This window comes from Lithobates pipiens, unplaced genomic scaffold (assembly GCF_037356315.1).
Source record: "Lithobates pipiens isolate NorthernLeopardFrog02 unplaced genomic scaffold, aLitPip1_a1.2 Scaffold_8, whole genome shotgun sequence".
Classification (NCBI taxonomy): Eukaryota; Metazoa; Chordata; class Amphibia; order Anura; family Ranidae; genus Lithobates; species Lithobates pipiens.
Window position 1 is genome coordinate 349150310 of NW_027507903.1, and position 24214 is coordinate 349174523.

Consider the following 24214-nt stretch of genomic DNA (forward strand, 5'->3'; position numbering starts at 1 on the left):
TCAGTAAGTCATGAATTTTACTTTCACAGTCTGGTTGTGAAACCAGGTTCCACTCACATGGGGGATCCATGGTATGCACATACTTCCATGATAATGGTCGCATAGGGATGTATCTGGGCAGGACATCAGGTGAGGTTGGTTTGGGGGTGGGTGGGTTTGTGAAGGGGTTGATGTCCGTTAGAACCTTTGGGGTCTCGTAGTACACCGGGCCACCCACGGTGGGAGTTAGTGCAGCAGCATGTGCCAACAAATGTTGTGCGGCAGTCATTTTTCTTTATTTGGGGCAGCACGGCTTCGACCAGTGGCACGGCCATATCCCACCACATCATGTGGAGTTGGCCAGCAGAGGGCATCTGCCAGGGGTACCTAGGCATTTCACAGGTCAAGGGCCCAGTCATATTATTTTGTCTGGTCTGGCCTCCTCCTTTCAGAGGTCACTCACTATTTTACATGTTTATTCATGCATTATTTTGTTGTTAAATGTTTCATTTCCTACCAAAATTTCATACAGTCATTTGTCTTTTCAAGTGTTAGCTTTTGTATGTTTGTTTTACTGTAGTTGTTGTTCCTGCTTAGCAACTAAGGGCACAAGGTATCTTTCTTCTGGGTTCAGTCCAGCTCAGGTAGGTGTTTGTTGGTTATCTGCTGCCATACACATATAGGGAATATGGTCCTTTTTTAGGCCTTATGATTCATATCACTGCAGGGGCACCCATCACGTTTATGGGTGTCATCGGATTGAGATGTTTTGTTTCTAATTCACTTGGAGCAGTGGCAAGTCTCCTCATCCGTTTCATACACATTCATGTCACTGTCGTGTATCATGTCTTCTCAACACTCATTTCACTTGCTGACACATCTTCAGGTTTTTTTTTGTGGGTATGGGTTACGTAAAGTTATCTGCTAGGCTTCAGGTTATTCGGTCTCTGTTTTCGGGAGTCTGACACGTTTTCAGCTCCGCTCATACGTTATATTTCAGGGTGGGCATCGGTCGTCACGCTCAGGCCTCGTACGCTTAGTGAGAAGTATTCACGATTGAAGGTAAGTCATGATTGCTTATGCATTGTTCATTCCATCGTACTTTGCCTTCACCTTTCTGGTCAAGTTTTGCCACTGCATTTACCTATCACATTTTAGGTTACAGCAGGTTGAGATGATTATTTCTAATTGGCTTGTGCAGTGGCAAGTCTCCTCACCCCTCCTCAGTCAGCCTATGTTAGACCATTTCATTCGTCATTATTCGTTACACTACTAGTTGTGTTGAATCTGACATGTTTTCAGGTTTCTGTAGGCCTGAGTGAACCTTTTTAATTGGCCTGTTGCAAGTTACTCGGCCTCCAAATTTTCATATGCTGTATGCTTTCTGTATGCTTTCTTAGGCCCACAAGGGCTTGTTTCTGAGGAAACGGGGAGGCAGCTAGAGGGCTTAAAGAGGGTTGTTTAGGGTCGGGTGGAGTCAGTTGGTTTGTGATGGTTTGTTTTTGTTTTTAGGTAATGTCTCAAGTGGCGGACATTGAGGACTTTACTTTCATCCCTTCTTCTCCAGCTAGGGGCTCGGAACATGACAGCACACCTTCTCTGAGGTCCTGGACTGTCCCGAGACTGATGGCTGAGTTCCGTTTTAGTGGTATTTCATACCCAGTGTCAGCTCGCAAGGTGGAACTTTTAAGATTATTATTTCCCAGCACTTCAAGTTCCAGTGCTGAGCAGGTCACCCTGCGTACGGCTGCTACGTCTCACGCAGATTCACTCCACCCTAAGCTCTCTGGCAAACTAATTTCAGGAGTTAGGAACCAGGGTGGAGGTTTTGGAGAGCCATCTGAGTCCAGCCCCATTTGGATCTTGGGATTTCTGGGATTTCATAAGGTTCTGGAGTCCCTGTAGTTTTAAGCCTCATTTCATTGGTTTCAAGTACAGGCATTGGTGTCCCCTCCATTACTCTGGCTCATTTTATCCCTGGGAGTATTAGGAAGGACATTTTAGAAGGCAAGGATATAAATTTCATTTATTGCCACCCATGGTGTGGCTGATAATAAGTCTTATGCCTGTGGTGATGTGTCAGTGATTGTTAAGACCAAGGATCACAGGCTGAACCGCAAGCTCTCTATCCCGAAATTTGTCTTGGCGTTCAGCATGTTCAGGGATATTGTATGCTCGGTGAGTCTCCATAGGAGGGAGGAGCTAGACCATTATCTTTATGCAGTGGTGGAGTTGGGACATAAGTTTGGGGGCACGGCGTTCCACGATTATCATCGATCGGTTTCCGCCAAAGCCGCTGCCATGTGTGCCCAACATCAGGTAGTTAGTTTGAAGTAGGGTGGATACTGAGCTATTTTGCTAACATTTTGCTGGGCTGAGGTCACCGGTTTGTTCAACATGCCAGTCATCATCACATATTGCATACTGGTGCCCTAATACTGAATTTCCTGTTCTTCCAGGCACGTCCAGGGCTTTCCCTAGTTCCCTACCGGCCCCAAATTCATTTTAATCATGGTGTGTGCAACTACAGTCAATGCCATCTTTTGCACGTATACTCCAGCTGTTTCAGGGCCCACCTTACCAGGGAAAGAGCAGTTGACTAAGCCGCATCAATGTGGCATATTTACAGGCTTGTTTGACCTCTCACCCTTTTTCTAGTTTGTGTCTGTTTCTGGTGGTGGGTTTCATAAGGGACTTCCACACAGGGTTCATCACTTTGCCTTCAGGCATTTGAAAGTCCAAAATCTAAGGTCATCAGCCACAGATACGAAAGCAGTAGACACACTGCTCCAGCCTGAACTGGATAAAGGGTTTGTCATTGGTCCATTTTCTTCATCACCTTTCCGATGTTGGAGAATCAATCCTCTTGGGTTGGTTAAAGGGAGCTTTTCAAATAAACTATGTTTAATTTTTGATTTGTCCGCCCCTCATTGCTCTAAGGTACCTAGCTTAAATTCCTTAATTCCGTCAGAAGAATTTTCATTAAAATATGCATCTGTGGATCAGGCTATCCAACAAATCATCAGGGTTGGGGAGGGCGTTTGGCTGTCCATGGCAGATATAGCAGATGCGTTTAAACTTCTTTCAATCATGCCATCACTCTGGCAGTGGCATGAGGTGAAGTGGAGGGGGCTGTATTATTTGGCCACCAAGCTCACCTTTGGTCCCAAAAGCAGCTGGATTCTTACTCATGTGGAAGGCTGTCATGAAGTCATTCACTATTTGTATGATTTCCTCCTCATAGAGAGTTCCAAGCAAGTCCTGCTTATCTACAGAAGTTATTGTCAGTTTTTGCAGCCCTCGACGTCCCGTTGGCAGTCAAGAAGATGGAAGGCCCAGTGACGACGCTTACTTTTTTGGGGATCACTCTGGATACACAGGCCATGCAGGCCAGTCTACCGGCAGATACGCTTGTTAGAATCAAAGATTGTATTCATACTTTTACTGTCTCTCAAGCTTGTTCCAGAGTGGAGTTGCAATCTTTGTTGGGCATGTTAAACTTCGCCATGAGTATCATTCGTCAGGGTAGGTCATTTATTTCAAGGTTATTGGCTTTGTTGCCATCAGCCCCTGACTCAGATTCTCATGTCAAGCTGGATGTTGCAGCTCTGGCTGACCTGTGCATGTGATACGAGTTCCTCCAGCATTGGAACGGGATTGCCCCGTGGATTCCATGTTCTCTCCTCAGGTTTTCACAGATGCAGTAGCCGCTGTAGGTCATGCTGCCATTTTTGCCACCCACTGGCTTGCAGGGCCATGGCCAGAGGAGATCTGGGCTATCCCAGGTTTTACAAAGTCTTCAGCTTTGTTTGAGATCTATCCTATAATGTCAGCGGCCAGGTGTGGGGTACGTTTTGGTCAGGGCAAACTGTTGTTTTCTCAATGGACGATCAAGCTGCTGTGGAGATTATCAACAAAAGCAGATCTAGGTCATTAATCATTATGTCCTTCGTACACAGGCTGATTTGGCTGCCCCTCAGTCTGTCATTTTCACATGCATTGTAGGTTTATCAGTGGGGCAGAGAATGTAATAGCAAATGCTCTGTCGCGGCTTAATTACCTGTTGTTTTTCCAACAGATCCCAGAAGCAGACGCCTGCGCCACGCCATCCCTGCAGTCCTCGCTACTGATTGGATTTGTTTCCCATTGGGTTAACGCAGCAGCTTTGATTGATAAATCTTTATCGATCAACACTAGGAAGGCTTATGTCACGGCCTGGAAAACCTTCCTGGCTTTCCAGTCCCGTTATCCTTGGTTTAATGGTCATGACGTTCGATACCTGCTGGCTTTTGTTCCTTTCTGCCACTCACATGTCATATGGCATGATAAAAGCATATCTAGCAGGGGTTCAGCCTTTTTTGTTCTTACAGTACCCGAATAGACCATCCATCTTTTCAGCCCATTCCGTCAAGGCCACTCTGAGGGGTATTCGTACGAGTATTTTCTTTTTCATTTCATATTTGAGTATGCCCCCTTTAGGCATACTGACCACATGACTTTTGGCACACCCCAGGTAACTTCTTATGTTTTCCTTTATCACATTTCTTACTTGATCTTTCATAAAGACTCCACGTTCAAAGGAGCTGTTCAAGCAAGTGAAACAGGCCATTGTAAGGCTTCAAAAATGAAACAAATCCATCAGAGAGAGAGCAGCAACATTATGAGTGGCCAAATCAACAGTTTGGTACATTCTGAGGAAAGATGAACACACTGGAGAGCACAGCAACATAAACAGGTCTGGACGTCCAAGGATGCAAGCAGTGGTGGATGATCGCAGGATCCTCTCTATGGTAAAGAAAAACCCATTCACAACATCCAGACAAGTGAAGGACACGTTCCAGGAAGTGGGCATGTCATTGTCAAAGGCTACAATCAAGAGAAGACTTCATGGGAGCAAATACAAAGGGTTCACCACAAGATGCAAACCATTCATAAGCCTGAAATATAGAAAAGCCAGATTAGTCATTGCCAAAAAAAATCTAAAAAAGCCAGACCAGTTCTGGAAAAGCATTCTTTGGATGAAACTTATGTGTATTCTCCATCGAACATTTACTGTCGGAACTTTCCACCAACAAATGTTTGATAGCAGGTTCTCAAATTTTACGCCAACAAAACTTTGTTGGAAAATCCGATCATGTGTACGCAGCATTAGATTAATCTGTACCAGAATGACGGGAAGAAAAAAGTGTGGAGGAGACTTGGGACAGCTCATGATCCAAAGCACACAACATCATCTGTAAAACATGGTGGTGGCAGTGTGATGGCATGGGCATGCATGGCTTCCAGTGGCACTGGGTCATTGGTGTTTATTGATGATGTGACAAGACAGAAGCAGCCGGATGAATTCTGCGTGTTTAGAGATATACTTTCAGCCCAGATTCACCCAAATGCAGCAAAGTTGATTGGAGGGCACTTCACAGTACAGATGTTGAATGATCCAAAACACTGAAAAAAGCAACCGCTTTTGAAGAAAAAGAAGTGGAATATTCTGCAATAGCTGAGTTAATCACCTGATCCCAACCCATTTGAGAATGCACTTCACTTGCTGAAGGCAAAACTAAAGGCAGAGAGACCTACAAACAAAGAACAGCTGAAGTCAGCTGCAGTTAGTTAGAGCCTGGCAAAGCATCAGAAAGGAGGAAATCCAGTCTTTGGTAATGTCCATGGGTTCCAGACTTTAGGCAGTCATTGCCAGTAAAGGATTCTCAACAAAATATTAAAAGAAAGCATTTTATTTATGATTATATTAATTTGTCCAATACATTTGAGCCCCTGAAAATGGTGGGACATGTAAGACTTAGGCTGGGTTCACACTGCTGCGGCTAGGAGAACCGGATGTGATTCGCACCGCACTACAGTGCAAATCACATCCGATCTCTGTGCGATGCGAGTTCAGCCATACAGATAGTATGGCTGAATTCGCATCGCACCCGCCCCAAACTCGCACAGGACCCTTTTTTTGGTCCGCAGCAGAATCGGATCGCATGGGTGTTCACACCATGCGATCCGATTCCTGTCCGAGTTTGCAGATTGCACTGCGATATGCGAACTGATCTGGGGGTGTCATTAACGTTTCACTGACACTCCCAGCAGTTCGCATAGGGCAGTGTGAACTGCCGCCGGGAGGCATGCGATGCGGGGACCCGCCACGGATTCGCGGCATTCCCGCATCGCTTCAGTGTGAACCCAGCCTTATGTAAGATGATTTGTTTAATCTCTGTGCATCATCTGAGGCGGTTCATGTCACTGGGTATACAGCGCCTTGAAAAAGTATTCATGCCCCTTGAAATTTTCCAAATTTTGTCATGTTGCAACCAAAAACGTAAATGGATTTTATTGGGATTTTATGTGATAGACCAACAGAAAGTGGCACATAATTTTGAAATGGAAGGAGAATGATAAATGGTTTTTAAAATACAGTCAATATTTTGTAAAACCACCTTTCACTGCAATTACAGCTGCAAGTCTTTTTGGGGATGTCTCTACCAGCTTTGCACATCTAGAGTGACATTTTTGCCCATTCTTCTTTGCAAAATAGCTCAAGCTCTGTCAGATTGAATGGAGAGCATCTGTGAACAGCAATATTCAAGTCTTACCACAGATCCTCAATTGAATTTAGAATGACCCAGTCCAAGTCCAGACCTAACACATGAATATGCTTTGATCTAAACCATTTCATTGTAGCTCTGCCTGTATGTTTAGGGTCGTTGTCCTGCTGAAAGGTGAACCTCCGCCCCAGTCTCAAGTCTTTTGCAGACTCTAACAGGTTTTCTTCTCAGATTTCACTGTATTTAGCTCCATCCATCTTCCCACCAACTCTGACCAGCTTCCCTGTACCTGCTGAAGAAAAGTATCCCCACAACATGATGCTGCCACCACCATGTTTCACGGTGGGGATGGTGTGATCAGGGTGATGTGCAGTGTTAGTTTTCATAGCATTTTGCTTTTAGGCCAAAAAGTATGATTTTGGTCTCTTCTGACCTTCTTCCACATGTTTGCTGTGTCCCCCACATGGCTTCTTGCAAACTGCAAACGGGACATCTTATGGTTTTCTTTCAACAATGTCTTTCTTCTTGCCACTCTTCCATAAAGGCCAGATTTGTGGAGTGTATGACTAATAGTTGTCCTGTGGACAGATTCTCCCACCTGAGCTGTGGATCTCTGCAGCTCCTCCAGAGTTGCCATTGGCTTCTTGGCTGCTTCTCTGATGAATGCTCTCCTTGCCCGGCCTGTCAGTTTAGGTGGATGACCATGTCTTAATAAGTTTTCAGTTGTGCCAAACTTTCCATTTTTGGAAGATGGATTGAACAGTGCTCCATGAGATGTTCAAAGCTTGGGATATTTTTTTATAACCTAACCCTGCTTTAAACTTCTCCACAACTTTATTCCTGACCTGTCCCTTTTTTTCGTTGGCTTTCATGCTGCTGTTTGTTCACTAAGGTTCTCTAACAAACCTCTTCACAGAATAGCTGTATTTATAGTGAGATTAAATTACACACAGGTGGACTCTATTTACTATAAAAGGGAACAATCAGCGCACACTACAATCCTAATATACACATAAGCGAATTGCAAGCTGAACACCTTAAGGCAAATCATAAATCCTTAAAAATAGATAAAACAAACAGAAAAAGTGCAGCGCAATACATAAATAAATAAAATTCATTCAGTAAATAAAATCTCATAAACGATCAAGGTGCCAAAAGACATTATAAACAGGCATCCCTTATTTACTAATTAGGTGACTTTTGAAGGCAATTAGTTCCACTAGATTTTAGTTAAGGTTATCAGAGTAAACGGGGCTGAATACAAATGCGCGTCACACTTTTCAGATATTTATTTGTAAAAACATTTGAAAACCATTTACTATTTTCCTTCCACTTCATAATTATGTGCCACTTTGTGTTAACCAGTTCCCGACGAGCGCACGCCAATGTACTTCGGCAGAATGGCACGGGCAGGCATATTGGCGTACAGGTACGTCCAATCTTTAATGCAGCCCTGCCATCGCGAGACCCCCGTGAGTCCGGTCGCGGGACTCGATCGCCGCGGGCATTCCCGCGATCGTCTCACGGGGCGGCTGAATGGAGAGATGCCGTTGTAAACAGCATCTCCCCGTTCTGCCTAGCAACTAGTGACGCTGATCTATGCTCCATGTGATTGGAGCAGAGATCAGTGTTCACTAAATGAAAGCCCAGCCCCCAACAGTTAGTAACACACCCCTAGGAACACTTAGCCCCTATACTGCCACCCACTGGTTAATCCCTTCACTGCCAGTGTCATTTACACAGCTATCAGTGCATTTATATAGCAGTGATCGCTGTATAAATGACAATGGTCCCAAAAATGTGTCAAAAATGTCCGATGTGTCTGCCATAATGTCGCAGTTACAATAAAAATTGCTGATCGCCGCCATTACTAGTAAAAAAAATTATTAATAAAAATGCCATAAAACTATCCCCTATTTTGTAAACGCTATAACTTTTGCGCAAACCAATCAATAATCGCTTATTGTGATTTTTTTTACCATATGTAGAAGAATACATATCGGCCTGAACTGAGGGAAAAAAATGTTTTTTTATATATTTTTGGGGGATATTTATTATAACAAAAAGTAAAAAATAATGCGTTTTTTTCAAAATTGTAGCTCTATTTTTGTTTATAGCGCAAAAAATAAAAACCGCAGGGGTGATCAAATACCACCAAAAGAAAGCTCTATATGTGGGGAAAAAAAAAGACGTAAATTTTGTTTGGAAGCCACGTTGCATGACCGCGCAATTGTCGGTTAAAGCAACGCAGTGCTGAATCGCAAAATGGGGCTGAAGTGGTAAAACACATAAAATACATAAAAAATACATACATAAAATACATTTATGTTTTTGGTTTTAACATGAACATGTGGAAAATTTCAAGGGGTATAATTATATTTTCAAGGTACTGTATGTGAGGGTTTACATCCACTTTAACTATCTTTAAATTCTTGTCGGACTTTAGGGTTTACATTTCTGGGATATTTGTGGAATTTATAATCTCTATGAATTTAGGTATAATATTATCCATTTATAGAGTAATCCCTCATCTCAGCATGGTACAGCTTGTGTTCATGCATAACACACTTTAGCTACATTATCCTGCAGACGACTATACTAAATATTTTCCATTCATCACCTAATGAGGGCCTATGTTTAATTTTATTTATTCATTACAGGTACTTATATAGCACCATCAATTTAACCACTTAAGGACCGCCGTATTGCCAATGTACGTCATCACAATGGCACAGGCAGGCACAAGCACGTACATGTACGTGCCTGCCTTCCAGCGGGTGGGGGGTCCGATCGGACCCCCTCCCGCTGGATACGGCGGTCCGGTTCGCTCCAGGAGCGATCCGTGATGAGGGGATGGCCATTGGTTTCTGGCCACCCCCTCTGGATCGCTCCTGGCCAATGAGAAGCTTCCTCCCACTGTGTATTGTTTACACAGGAAGGAGGAAGTGATGTCATTCTCCTCGGGGCGGTCTTTTTGACCGGACTACGAGGAGAAGACACAAAGTATGTGTGCACCAGCACTACACTGACATGTAGGCACACACAGGCACACAAACCCCCCCCCCCCCCCGATCCTCCCCCCCGATCGCCCCCCGATCCTCCCCCCCCCCCAGTCACAGTGTCACTGATTGCATTGATCATTTCTTTACTGATCAATGCATTCAGTGTCAGTTGTAAAAGTAAAAACTGTCAGGGCAGTTAGTGTTAGGTCCAGGGTAGCCCCCTATCACCCCCCAATGAAGATTTAACCCCCTGATTGCCCGTAGAGTTAACCCTTTCACCCCTTTTGCCAGTGTCACTAAGCGATCATTTTTCTGATCGCTGCATTAGTGTCGCTAGTGTCGCTAGGTAGCTAGTTATTTTTTTAGGTTCACCGCCTGGTTTTTATAGCGCTAGGTACCCCGATATACTACCCAATAATGGTTTTAACCCCCTGATTGCCCCTAGTTAACCCTTTCACCCCCTTTTGCCAGTGTCACTAAGCGATCATTTTTCTGATCGCTGCATTAGTGTCGCTAGGTAGCTAGTTTTTTTTTTAGGTTCACCGCCAGATTTTTATAGCGCTAGGTACCCCGATATACTACCCAATAATGGTTTTAACCCCCTGATTGCCCCTAGTTAACCCTTACCCCCTTTTGCCAGTGTCACTAAGCGATCGTTTTTCTGATTGCTGCATTAGTGTCACTAGTGCCGCTAGGTAGCTAGTTATTTTTTTAGGTTCACCGCCAGGTTTTTATAGCGCTAGGTACCCCAATATACTACCCAATAATGGTTTAACCCCCTGATTGCCCCTAGTTAACCCTTTCACCCCCTTTTGCCAGTGTCACTAAGCGATCGTTTTTCTGATCGCTGCATTAGTGTCACTAGTGTCGTTAGGTAGCTAGTTATTTTTTTAGGTTCACCGCCAGGTTTTTATAGCGTTAGGTACCCCCATATACTACCCAATAATGGTTTTAACCCCCTGATTGCCCCTAGTTAACCCTTTCACCAGCGATCACAGTATAAGTGTCACTGGTGACGCTGGTTAGCCAGTTAGTTATTTAGGTTCCCCGTCAGGTTTTTATATAGCGCCAGGGACCCCCATATACTACCTAATAAAAATTTGAACCCCCTGATTGCCCCTAGTTAACCCTTTCACCAATGATCACCCTATAAGTGTTACGGGTGACTCTGGTTAGTTTGCTTTTTATAGCATCAGGGCACCCACCATTTATTACCCAATAAAGGTTTAACCCCCTGATCACCCGGCGGGTGATATCAATTAGGTTTTAGGGTCAGGGTCTGCGTCACCCCAGGCAGCGCTAGGTTAGTGCCAGTACCGCTAACACCCACATGCAAAGCATAAACCTCCCGTAGTGGTATAGAATCTGAACAGATCAATATCTGATCTGATCAGATCTATACTAGCGTCCCCAGCAGTTTAGGGTTCCAAAAAAATGCATTGTTAGCGGGATCAGCCCAGATACCTGCTAGCACCTGCGTTTTGCCCCTCTGCCCAGCCCACCCAAGTGCAGTATCGATCGATCACTGTCACTTACAAAACACTAAACACATAACTGCAGTGATCGCAGAGTCAGGCCTGATCCCTGCGATCGCTAACAGTTTTTTTGGTAGCATTTTATATTTAAATCTGGAAGGCAGTGCTTGGTTTTCGGGGTCCCGTACGTGGCTAGGCTCCCAAAAAGTCCCCCACATGTGGTATCCCCGTACTCGGGAGAAGCAGCAGAATTTATTTTGGGGTGTAATTTGACTTATGCCCATAGCATGTGTGAGCAATATATCATTTAGTGACAACTTTGTGCAAAAAAAAAAAAGTTTGTAATATTCCCGCAACTTGTGGCAAAATATAAAATATTCCATGGACTCAACATGCCTCTCAGTAAATAGCTTGGGGTAATTTTGGGGGGTTTTGTGCTATTTTGGCATTTTATGGCCTTCGAAACTGTGATAGGTAGTGAGGAGTGAAATCAAAAATTTGCACCCTTAGAAATCCTGAAGGTGGTGATTGGTTTTCGGGGTGCCGTGCGCGACTAGACTCCCAAAAAGTCCCACACATGTGGTATCCCCATACTCGGGAGAAGTAGCGGAATATATTTTGGGGGTGCAATTCCACATATAACCATGGCATGTGTGAGCAATATATCATTTAGTGACAACTTTTTGTAAAAAAAAAAAATAATTTTTATTTTTTGTCATTATTCAATCCCTTGGGACAAAACAAAATATTCAATGGTCTCAACATGGCCCTCCGCAAATAGCTTGGGGTGTCTACTTTCCAAAATGGGGTCATTTGGGGGGGTTTTGTGCCATCTTGGCATTTTATGGCCTTCAAAACTGTGATAGGTAGTGATAGGTAGTGAGGAGTAAAATAAAAAATGTATCCCCTTAGAAATCCTGAAGGCGGTGCTTGGATTTCGGGGTCCCGTACGCGGCTAGGCTCCCAAAAAGTCCCACACATGTGGTATCCCTGTACTCAGGAGAAGCAGCAGAATGTATTTTGGGGTGTCATTTTACATATGCCCATAGCATGTGTGAGCAATATATCCTTTAGTGACAACTTTGTGCAAAAAAAAAAAGTTTGTAATATTCCCGCAACTTGTGGCAAAATATAAAATATTCCATGGACTCAACATGCCTCTCAGTAAATAGCTTGGGGTGTCTACTTTCCAAAATGGGGTCAATTTGGGGGGTTTTGTGCTATTTTGGCATTTTATGGCCTTCGAAACTGTGATAGGTAGTGAGGAGTGAAATCAAAAATTTGCACCCTTAGAAATCCTGAAGGTGGTGATTGGATTTCGGGGTGCCGTGCGCGACTAGACTCCCAAAAAGTCCCACACATGTGGTATCCCCGTACTCGGGAGAAGTAGCGGAATATATTTTGGGGTGCAATTCCACATATAACCATGGCATGTGTGAGCAATATATCATTTAGTGACAACTTTTTGTAAAAAAAAAATATTTTTTTATTTTTTGTCATTATTCAATCCCTTGGGACAAAAAAAAAAAATTCAATGGTCTCAACATGGCCCTCAGCAAATAGCTTGGGGTGTCTACTTTCCAAAATGGGGTCATTTGGGGGGGTTTGTACTGCTCTGCCATTTTAGCACCTCAAGAAATGAGATAGGCAGTCATAAATTAAAAGCTGTGTAAATTCCAGAAAATTTACTCTAGTTTGTAGACGCTATAACTTTTGCGCAAACCAAAAAATATACGCTTATTGACATTTTTTTTACTAAAGACATGTGGCTGAATCAATTTTGCCCTCAATGTATGACTAAAATTTAGTTTATTTGATTTTTCTTATAACAAAAAGAAGAAAATATCTTTTTTTTTCAAAATTTTCGCTCTTTTTCCATTTATATTGCAAAAAATAAAAATCGCAGAGGCAATCAAATACCATCAAAAGAAAGCTCTATTTGTGGGAAGAAAAGGACGCAAATTTCGTTTGGGTGCAATATTGCATGACCGCGCAATTACCAGTTAAAGCAGCGCAATGCGAAATTGGAAAAAGACCTCTGGTCCTTAAGGTGTTTATTGGTCCGGGGCTGAAGTGGTTAACAACGCTTTGTATATATATATATATATATATATATATATATATATATATATATATATATATATATATATATATTACATTCACATCAGTCCCTGCCCTTAAGGAGCTTACAAGCTATGATAAAGTCACATTATAGTAATACAATTGACATAATCAAAGTATATGATTGACTACTGTTCTGAATTTCTTGATACGTAAGGCGGAGCTCCACCCAAAAAGGGAAAGCTCTGCTTATTGGCCTTCTCCCTTCGCCACATTTGGCACCCTTTGGAGGGGGGGGGGGGTAACTGGTTTTGACAAGTACTTGCTCCCACTTCGGGGTGACTTCACCACGGAAAAGTCATCTGGAAGTTCAGCCCAAGTTTCCCTCTTACCCAAAATGGTGATGGCATCACCTGAGAGCCTACTGAAAAATCAACTTGGGTGAAGACACCACTGGTTTTGTGGACAGGTAAGTGTCATATTATTAAAAGCCAGCAGCTAAAGTATTTACAGCTGCTGACTTTTAATTTCTTCTGATGGAGCCTGGAGCTCCTTTTTAAAGACCCTATGCAATAGGAGAGATGCTTAACAGATATGCTAGATATACTGTATATGTGTATACAGTAATATTGCTTTTATATTGCTAATTTACTGCATTCATTTTATGATCTGTTGCAATTATTCAAATCTTGTAATAATCCAAGTTATATACTCTATACAGGGCCCTCACAGCTAAAATCTATTTTTATTGCCCTAAAAAACAAGGCTACAAAGCATCTAGGCCAGTGATGGCGAACCTTGGTACCCCAGATGTTTTGGAACTACATTTCCTATGATGCTCCACTACACTGCAGAGTGCTAGAGCATCATGGGGAATGTAGTTCCAAAACATCTGGGGTGCCAAGGTCTGCCATCACTGATCTAGGCCAAATACTATTTTACACGTTACATACTTGATCAAAAGACACAGTATTAGTGGAATTTAGCATATCAAGCATCAAGATTTTTCTACAGATGTGTGGTAATAATGTGATCTTTAAAGGCTTCCCTTTCTGTTGGATTGACAGAAGAAAGGAAGCCTCTAGAGATCACATTATTACCACACATCTGTAGAAAAATCTTGATGCTTGATATGCTAAATTCCAGAAGACAGAAGAAAAAGCATGGGACTTTAGTCTAGTTCTTTTCTCCCAGGGAGAAAGACACGTATACAAATTGCTAGTTTATTTACATATAATTATCCACACAGTGCGTTGGATTAAAACCAATAAACGCTCTGGGAATGGCTCAAAATGAAATTAGAACATACTGAAGGGAATCCAATAAAGAAATCAAGACTGTTTTTTGACGCTATAGCCCTTTAAAATTGGCTGCACCAAATTAAAAAAATTTCCATCAATTTCGGTAACTTTACCAAAAGGTGCAGCAAATTCAGGTAGTTCTTGATAGCGCCACTTGTACGAAGTGTTGGTATTAATGCAATAAACTCAAAAATAAATACCTAAGGTTTGTAGGTGAGAAAACTGTAGGTAGTTAGGACCTACTCTAAATTGGTGTACAGAAACAGGCAAAGTTTCTGTCCCTGTACACAGTGTAGCAGAGCAGCATATTTGCCGCTGCTTCTCCCTTCTTGTCCTGCTTTTTGGCCTCACAACCAACAGCCTTCCAGCAACCAATGAATCTGCAGTAGGTGGAGCCTGATGGGAAAGCTAAGACACTAGTTTAGGTTCAGATTTAGGTTCAGAATAGAAATTAAATTAAAATAGTCAGGGACTGCTTAGCAACCAGCAACTCAGCTTGTTAAGTTGATGTTTGATGGGCATTCCCTGACTATTTTAATGAAGTTCTTCTGTAAGGGTACTTACCTGCACGCACTTACCCGTTTTGGCGGATGGTACTGAGGAGTCATCTGGGGGAGAGAGAGTGGCTTTTCAGGGATTCATTTTCCAGAGTAATGGTGGAGATGACCAGTATGGACATTTTTCCATTATGCGGGTTAGACTCTCTTGAGAGTCATTAACAACTGGCAAGCAGATTTGGATCTCACGGTGGAGGAAGAGCTTTTTTTGGAAGATTATTTGATTTGATTTAGAATACTTTATTATTCCCAACAGAGACATTATTAAATTACAGTTACACTCAAAATGAACACAACACTGAGGTTGGAGTTACTGTATGGAAAATCTGCTATCAGTGCACCTCCACACTCGGTGTGTGTCTCAGATTCATGTACCTAGCTGCAACAGGTACATGAATCTGTCACTCGCACTAATAGTTCTTGTGTGGGGGCACACTGGAATTCTAAAGAGTGTTTATAAATTTCAGGGATTGTTGTTAAGAACACCTCTTATAATACTCCCGATCATATTCTTACATATTAACACATATACATATAGTAAATCTACAGTATATTCACAGATCTATACACGTTTCATATTATAGCTTCCTCAGGAAAGAAACAAGGTGTTGTCATTTAAGATCAACAACAATAGGTTATATACATATATGGTTGATTGGTAATAAATTCATTTAATACAACAAACATATTAATTGGCCATAGCATATACTCACATAGGGGGTTAACTACCAAATGCAAATCCACTTTGCACTACAAGTGCACTTGGACGTGCAGTCGCTGTAGATCTGAGGGGGACATGCAAGGACAATAAAAAACAGCATTTAGCTTGCACATGATTGGATGATAAAATCAGCAGAGCTTCCCCTCATTTCAGATCTTCCCCTCAGATCTACAGCGACTGCACTTCCAAGAGGGTGGCACTGTGGTGTAGTGGTTAGCACTCTCACCTAGCAGTAAGAAGGGTCGTTGGTTCAAATCCCAACCACAACACCACCTGCCTGGAGTTTGCATGTTCTTCCTGTGCCTGCGTGGGTTTCCTCCTACAATCCAAAGACATGCAGGTAGGTTAATTAGCTTTCTGTCCAAAAATTTACCCTAGTATATGAATGGGGACCTTGGCTTGTGGGCTCCTTGAGGGTAGGGACTGATGTGAGTGTGCAATGTACAGGGATAGGGACAATTGTAGACACTCACTCTGGATGGACTGGTGTCTTTATTCAACCTTACTAACTATGAAACTAAGTGCACTTGTAGTGCAAAGTGGATTTGCCTTTAGTAAATCAACCCCTAAGTGTTCTAATATAACCCAAGAAATGAGAGCAATGCAGTCCAAAATTAAGCTAGGGGGAGGGGGAGATCCTCAGCAAAATATCCCCATAGGGAGGAGGAAAGCGCTGCAGAAGCCAGAAGTTTGTGCTTGCATAAGTTTATGACCTATTAGTAAATAAGTCATAGGAAGATAAATAAGCTAGGTCCTTATATTAGAACTATGAGGCCTACAGTATATGCCTAAATGGTAAGTTCATCTTTGGAAACATGTAACATGTTCCCACTGCTGCAGCTGCTCCATGCTGCCTTCTGTCCCTCTGACAGCAACATGGAGAGCAGTTCCCTTTACTAGCTGTCACTTTTTGAAAACAGCGCAGCCTTTGTGGATGTTGACTTGTAGTTTTCAATGAACTACTATGGTGCTGTTGAGCACTGTGGTAATTCATTAAGTGCCAGTGTGATACTGCCTGGCTGTAAGATATACGGCCAGATAGCTCACACTGACAGTCTGCTGGAGACCTGCATGGCACTTTTTTTTAACTGTAAAAAAAAAATGTGCATTTATTTATTTATTTTTAAGTGAACTTATGCTTAAATAAGCTAGAGTTTATAATATAATTGTTAAGCTCTGTTTGATTTTTCATTTACTGCATTTATGCAAGTACATATCTCTGACATATATACCCCAAAGAGAAGAGCAGGCTCTGTCTGTGTCCGGAGCCGCAGAATGGGGTAGTGCCTATATAGTGCCTATATACACACATTTGGACATTTTCACTTAGGGGTGTACTCATTTTTGTTGCCAGAAGTTTAGACATTAATGGCTGTGTGTTGAGTTATTTTGCGGGAACAGCAAATTTACACTGTTATACAAGCTGTACACTCACTACTTTACATTGTAGCAATGTGTCATTTCTTCAGTGTTGTCACATGAAAAGATATAATAAAATATTTACAAAAATGTGAGGGGTGTACTCACTTTTGTGAGATACTGTATAAATATGTCTCCAAACTTAGGGCGTCCTTACCATTGGTGGCCTCTCAATAGGGGGCACAGGGGCACCGCCCCCCCCCCCCCAAGGGAGGTGTTCATGCTCTGCTTCTGTATGTTACAGTACATGTTGGCATTCATGATTCCCTCAATAAACTGTAGCTCCCCAGTGCCGGCAGTACTTATGCAGCCCCAGACCATGACGCTCTCACCACAATGCTTTACTGTAGGCAAGGCACACTTTGTCTTTGCACTGCTCACCTGGTTACCGCCACACACGCTTAACACAATCTGAACCAAATACATTTATCTTGGTCTCATCAGACCACAAGCCATGAAGTCCAAGGAATTTCCCTTTACACCAGAGGCCACAGTGTTTTTGCTTACAGCAGAGTACTCTCCGTACATCCGTACATCAGAGTGCTCAGTGTTCCCCCTTAAATCAGGGATTTCAGAGCATTCCTTGGAGTCCCCAGAGTTCTCCCTTACATCAGAGTCTGCAGAGTCCCCCCTTACAGTAAAAGGGAACTCTGCGAGTTCAGATGTATACGGTGGGCTCTGATGTAAAGGGGGACTCTTGTTATTAACATCCTATGATTAGAAATTTTATTTAATAGCAAAATATATTTGTAGTTTATTCTATTAAAAAATTGCTGTGCGCCGCTAAAGTGTTCAAGTTTGATTTGAAGAAAAGGTGGCAACCCTAAACTCGGCACAAGGAGAGAAAATTAAAACTCATAGTGATGTATGGTAGATCTGGTGTGCTTTGTGAATTGAGTCTATGGCATTGTATATTTGCAGAAGATGCTAAGTTAAGCAGGGCAATAACTTCTCTGCAGGATGTGGAAACCTTGCAAGTAGATCTGAACAAATTAATGGGGTGGGCAACTACATGGCAAATGAGATTTAATATGGAAAAATGTAAAATAATGAATTTGGGTGGCAAAAATATGAATGCAATCTACTCACTCTCTGGGAGAACCTCTGGGGGAAACTAGGATGGAAAAGGACCTGGGGGTCCTAGAAGATGATAGGCTCAGCAATGGCATTCAATGCCAAGCTGTTTCTAACAGAATATTGGCATGCATTAAATAGGGGATCAACTCTAGAGATAAAGCAGTAATTTTCCCGCTCTACAAGACTGTGGTCTGGCCTCACCTGGAATATGCTGTCCAGTTCTGGGCACCAGTCCTCAGGAAGGATGTGCTGCAAATGGAGCGAGTACAGAGAAGGGCAACTAAACTAATAAAGGGTCTGGAGGATATTAGTTATGAAGAAAGGTTGTGAGCACTGAACTTATTCTCTGGAGAAGAGATGCTTGAGAGAGGATATGATTTCAATTTACAAATACCATACCGGTGACCCCACAATAGAGATAAAGCTTTTCTGCGGAAGGGAGTTTAATAAGACACGTGGCCACTCATTAAAATTTGATGAAAAGAGGTTTAACCTTAAACTGCGTAGAGGGTTCTTTACTGTAAGAGCAGCAAGGATGTGAAATTTCTTTCCACAGGCAGTGGTTTCAGCGGGGAGCATCGATAGTTTCAAAAAACTATTAGATAAGCAACCAACTACAATGTACAGGAATACACAATTTAATACTGACATATAATCACAGACATAGGTTGGACTTGATAGACTTGTGTTTTTTTTCAACATCACCTACTATGTAACTACTATGTGTTTTTAGTCTGATGTCTGACTACACCCCAACATAGACTAGCCCTGGGGGTTTAATAACTTTGGTATTTAGGTGGAATGCTAGGTGGTTATCTGAAATTACATTTAAACACCTAAGATTGTTATCTCATAGCTCATCACCTGATGATCATACCAGATTCACAATGGAGCCACCTGCTTTTAAAATAGTTTTTCTCTTAGATTATGGTGAGGATCTGTTCTCTGGATGATTATGCGCCAATCAATCATAGCTGTAACTGTCATAGAAGATAATTTACATCCTTATCTTAGGTGTGCCTTACTTATGTCTTTTTATGTCTATATAAATATGTACACTTATCATACTTGCTAATCTGGTCATGTGTACTTTTCTGTTTGTGCTGCGTTTTCTGCAGGTAAGGTCTAAAAATCTCACAAAAACACCTGCCCAGTTCCTGTGCGATTCCTGCATGTTCCTATGCGGTGCAATTTTGCAGCCTATTCATTTGAATGGGTTGCAAATTGCACTAGAATGCAAAAAAAAGTAGTTCATGCACTACTTTTAAAAGCACGCTGCACCAAAACCGCATGATACTGCAGTACCATGCATTTTGGTGCCCACAAATGCACTGCATTTGCAATATGTATTTGGGGTGCCATTAATAGTACATTGGTACCCATATACAGATCATAAGGGCAGTGCTTTTGAACATGGTTTGGGAAATGTGCCGTTCCTGCACTGTATTCTGGTGGAACCAGCTTTTTGCCTAAACTGGGTTATATGTAGATTGGCTACAGGAGCAGAACAATCACTTGGTCCTGTAAATCTGTGTTCACTTCAATCATCCAGTCAAGAGAAACAGTTACAATTCTGTTCCTTTAGAACAGGGGTCTCCAAACTTTTGTTACCCAAGGGCCAGTTTACTGTCTTTTGAACTTTAGGAGGGCTGAACTGTGGCCACCGGGAGTAGAAAATGTCCTGGTGTCAGTGGGAGTCAACAGGCACTCCTCTATGGTATTAAGGGGAGGAATAGTGCTCCCATTATTGGTATCAGTAGGAGGAATAGAGCCCCACTGATGGTGTCAGTGGGAGAAATAGTGCCCCATCATTGGTGTCAGTGGGAGGAATAGTCTCCCATCGTTGCTGTCAGTGAGAGGAATGGTGCCCTATCATTGGTATCAGTGGGAGAAACAGTGCCCTGTTATTAGTGTCAGTGGCAGAAAATATGCCCCAGTGTTGCTGACAGTGGAGGGAATAATGCCCCAAGGGCCAGATAAAAGCAAGTAAAGGGCCACATCTGGACTCCAGGCCATAGTTTGGAGACCACTGCTTTAAAACATCAAGCGCACTAAGTGGGTAGTGTAATGTGCAATGAAAATGTGTAGTATATGTACCAGCCCATAGTAACCTATCAAAAGTTATGTTGGTTACAAGGACCTACCTGGTTGTGTATATACAGTGCCTTGCAAAAGTATTCACCCCTTCACCCCTCTTGGCATTTTTTGTGTTTTGTTGTCTCACAACCTGGAATTAACATGGATTGTTTGAGGATTTGCATCATTTAATTTACAGAACATGCCCACAACTTGGAAGATTTTTTTTTCCTTTTTATTGTGAAGCAAACAGCAAATAGGACAAAATAACAGAAAAAGTCGATTGCATAACTATTCACCCCCCCTAAAGTCAATTTATAGAGCCACCTTTTGCGGCTATCACAGCTCCAAGTCGATTTGGATACGTTTCTATGGACTTGCCACATCTTACCACTGGGATTTTTGCCCATTCCACCTTGCAAAACTGCTCCAGCTCCTTCAAGTTGGATGGTTTGCACTTGTGAAGTCTGACCACTGATTTTCTATTGGATTGAGGTCTGGGCTTTGACTAGGCAATTCCAAAACATTTACATGCTTCCCATTAAACCACCAAAGTGTTGTTTAGCAGTGTGTTTGGGGGTCATTGTCCTGCTGGAAGGGGAACCTCCATCCTAGCCTCAAATCACACACAGAGCTGTACAGGTTTTGCTCAAGAATATCCCTGTATTTAGCACCACCCACCTTTCCCTCAACTCTGACCAGTTTCCCAGTCCCAACTTCTGAAAAGCATCCCCACAGCATGATGCTGCCACCACCATGTTTCACTGTGGATGGTGTTCTTTGGGTGATGTGTTGGGTTTGCGCCAGACATAGCGTTTTCTTTGATGGCCATACATTTTGGGAGTTTGCCACATGCTTTTTTGTGAACTCAAAACTTGCCATTTTGTTTTTGCTGAAAGTAATGGCTTTCTTCTGGCCGCTCTGCCATAAAGCCCAAGTCTATGGAGTGTACGGCTTATTGCACTAATATTGATACTCCAGTCTCTGCTGTGGAACTCTGCAGCTCCTCCAGGGTTACCTTATTTCTCTGTGCTGCCTTTCTGATTAATGCCCCCTTGCCCAGTCTGTGACTTTTGGTGTGCGGCCGTCTCTTGGCAGGTTTGCTGTTGTGCCATGTGCTTTCTATTTGGTTATGATAGATTTGATGGTGCTCCTAGGGATCATCAAAGATTTGGATATTTTTTTATAACCTAACCCTAACTTGTACTTCTCAACAACATTGTCCCTTTCTTGGAGAGTTCCTTGGTCTTATTGACAGTGTTTAGTTAGTGGTGCCTCTTGCTTAGGTGTTGCAGCCTCTGGGGCCTTTCAAAAAGGTGTGTATATGTAAGGACAGATCATGTGACACTTAGATTTCACACAGGTGGACATCATTTCACTAATTATGTGACTTCTGAAGGTGGGTTGCACCAGAGCTTTTTGTGGGCTTCATAACAAAGGGGGTGAATACATACGCACATGTCAATTATCCGTTTTTTATTTCTGAAAATAGTTTTATGTATATATTTTTCAAATTTTACTTCAGCAACTTAAACTATTGTGTTCTAATCCATCAAATATAATTCAGATTAAAAAAACATTGAACTAAAGGCTGTAATGTAACAAAATAGGTAAAAGGCCAAGGGGGTGAACACTTTTGCAAGGCACTGTATAAATATATAGTATGCCCTGCTGAAATCATGAACACAAAACTCTAGTTACGGTAATGAGGCATTAGGAAAGGAGTTCTAAAAAGAATACAATACTGAAAACTTGATTTAGAATTTTGAATAACACCAGTTACCTGGCATTTTCCTATCTTTTCCATCATAATTTTTGTCTTTGTGAATATTAGATAATTTTCAATTTTATTTTACAGTGGGACATAGTCTGTGACAATGATTGGAAGGGACCACTGACAACATCTTTATTTTTTGCTGGTGTTCTTACAGGCTCATTTGTTTCGGGACAGCTCTCTGACAGGTAATATTATTAGCACTTCTTGGAATTTTATATGCAATTGTGATTCTTAAAGAGAACATGCATGTATATATTTTTTATTTAATTACATTTTCTTTCTCTGGCTGTGCTCCATGGATGAGGCACAGGATATAATTTAGTTGACCATGCAGTAGGTAAACAAAGCCTGGTTAGAGTAGAGACATTAAGGCCTCATGCACACTGGACATTTTTCTGCTGCTCTTAGGGGCATCTGGCTCTAAATGCCCCTGCATTCTAACCTATGTGCTCATGCACACATAGGCTTTTAGAGGACTTTAGGGGCAAGGGGGTTTAAAGGAAGACAAAATCCCACTGCCATTGAGTCCAGGAGCAGCGCATATTGGCAGAAAAATATGCTTAAAGTGTATAAACGCATTTAAACACTCGTTAGCATGTCTAAATGTTATTTAACAATAAATCAGGCTTTTTTTTATGCCAAAATGCTGCTGCCAGGAGGAAAGGCATCTAGGAAAGATAGAAAATTTCCAATGTGCATGAGGCCTAAAAGAGAGTAAAGTAGAATGAGTAGATTTAAAAAAGAAAAAGCTGGTGCTAGCAGCGTACAATATATATATATATATATATATATATATATATATATATATATATATACACACACACATACACATGGCACATGGAAAGAGTAAATCACTGCTTGAAACTGTACAGTTGCTTGTTGGATCATTTATTGTATATGAAGAGTAATTTCAAACTACAGAGATCTCATCCTCATTTTTTGCTGTTAATTATCGGTGGATGAATTGGGAGCCCGCTATTGATGGGATCTCGGTGTTGTGAGAAGCAGGAGTGACTCACTCTAACTTTCTTTCTTTTTTTTTAAATATCTGTTCATTAATATTTTTTTCAACATCACAAACGCATCATAAAACAAACAGAAAAAAAGATTACACAATACAATACCAGAATACATACAATAATAACATATTACATTCAATACATAAAAAAAAGGGAAGCACGTACCCCTCCCTTCTCTCTCCCTCACCCCCCAATCCTTCCCGTCAAAAAGTCCCCTCATCAGACTTGAATCATCATACCTTAACTATTCTGTAACTTGTAAATAGTCTGTTAACCCCTATACTTCTGTCTAATCCCAAAATAAATGGTGTCGAGCCTGGTAACATCAGCCATGGTTCCCACATTTCACTAAATTTATTTATTAAACCCCTGTTCTTATATACCTGCCATTCCTTTAGCAGTGCATCATTTACTTGTGTCCACCATTCCTCATATGTTGGACTTCTCGAGGATAACTATTTCATTGCTATCAGTTTTTGTGCAATAAATTGCTCCCTTATTACCGTGGTATATACTATATTTATCGGCGTATAACACGCACAGGTGTATAACACACGCATTCATTTTAAGAGGGAAGTTTCAGGAAAAAAACTTAAATTTTTGTATTGGCGTATAACACGCACACGCTATTTGCACCCGATTTTCATAGTGAAAAAGTGAGTGTTATACGCCAATAAATACAGTAGTTCTTTTTCTAATTGTCCTAGCAAACATATTCCTGGATCTACCTTTATCTGGGTTTATTACGCTGATTAATGGTTTCTATCACATTCTGCCAATATCTGAACAATTTGGGGCATTTCCAAAGCATATACATTAAATTGGCAGATACTCTTGAACATCTCGGGCATTCTGACATATCCCGCCTCCCCCATTGGTATAGTTTAACTGGTGTCCTATATGCTTTATATATTATGTATAATTGGGTTAGGCATTGTTGTGGAGATACTGATACATACTGCACATGTTCCGATATACACTGCCATGTTTCATCTGTCATTTTTCCAAGATCTTTTCCCCTTTTCTAGCTAAACAACTATTTGTTTCTTGTGCCTGCTCAATCAGGCGACCGTAGAGAGTGGAGATTAAAACCTTCTTAACCTGTATCTTTGCTAGGACATCCATAAGTGGTATAGTTTGTATCTTTTGTGTCTAACTTTTTTGTGTATATATATATATATATATATATATATATACAGTAT

At 41.7% G+C, this 24214-nt stretch overlaps 1 protein-coding gene across 1 annotated transcript in view; it reads left to right on the forward strand.

Moving 5' to 3' along the window:
• The window catches only part of LOC143963611 (solute carrier family 22 member 4-like), a 155649-nt gene that overhangs the window by 48665 nt on the left and 82770 nt on the right, over window positions 1–24214 (forward strand). The window contains exon 2 of the mRNA XM_077473289.1: window positions 22075–22178. Within this exon, the coding sequence (XP_077329415.1) occupies window positions 22075–22178 (104 nt within the window). The remainder of the gene's footprint in view (window positions 1–22074; window positions 22179–24214) is intronic.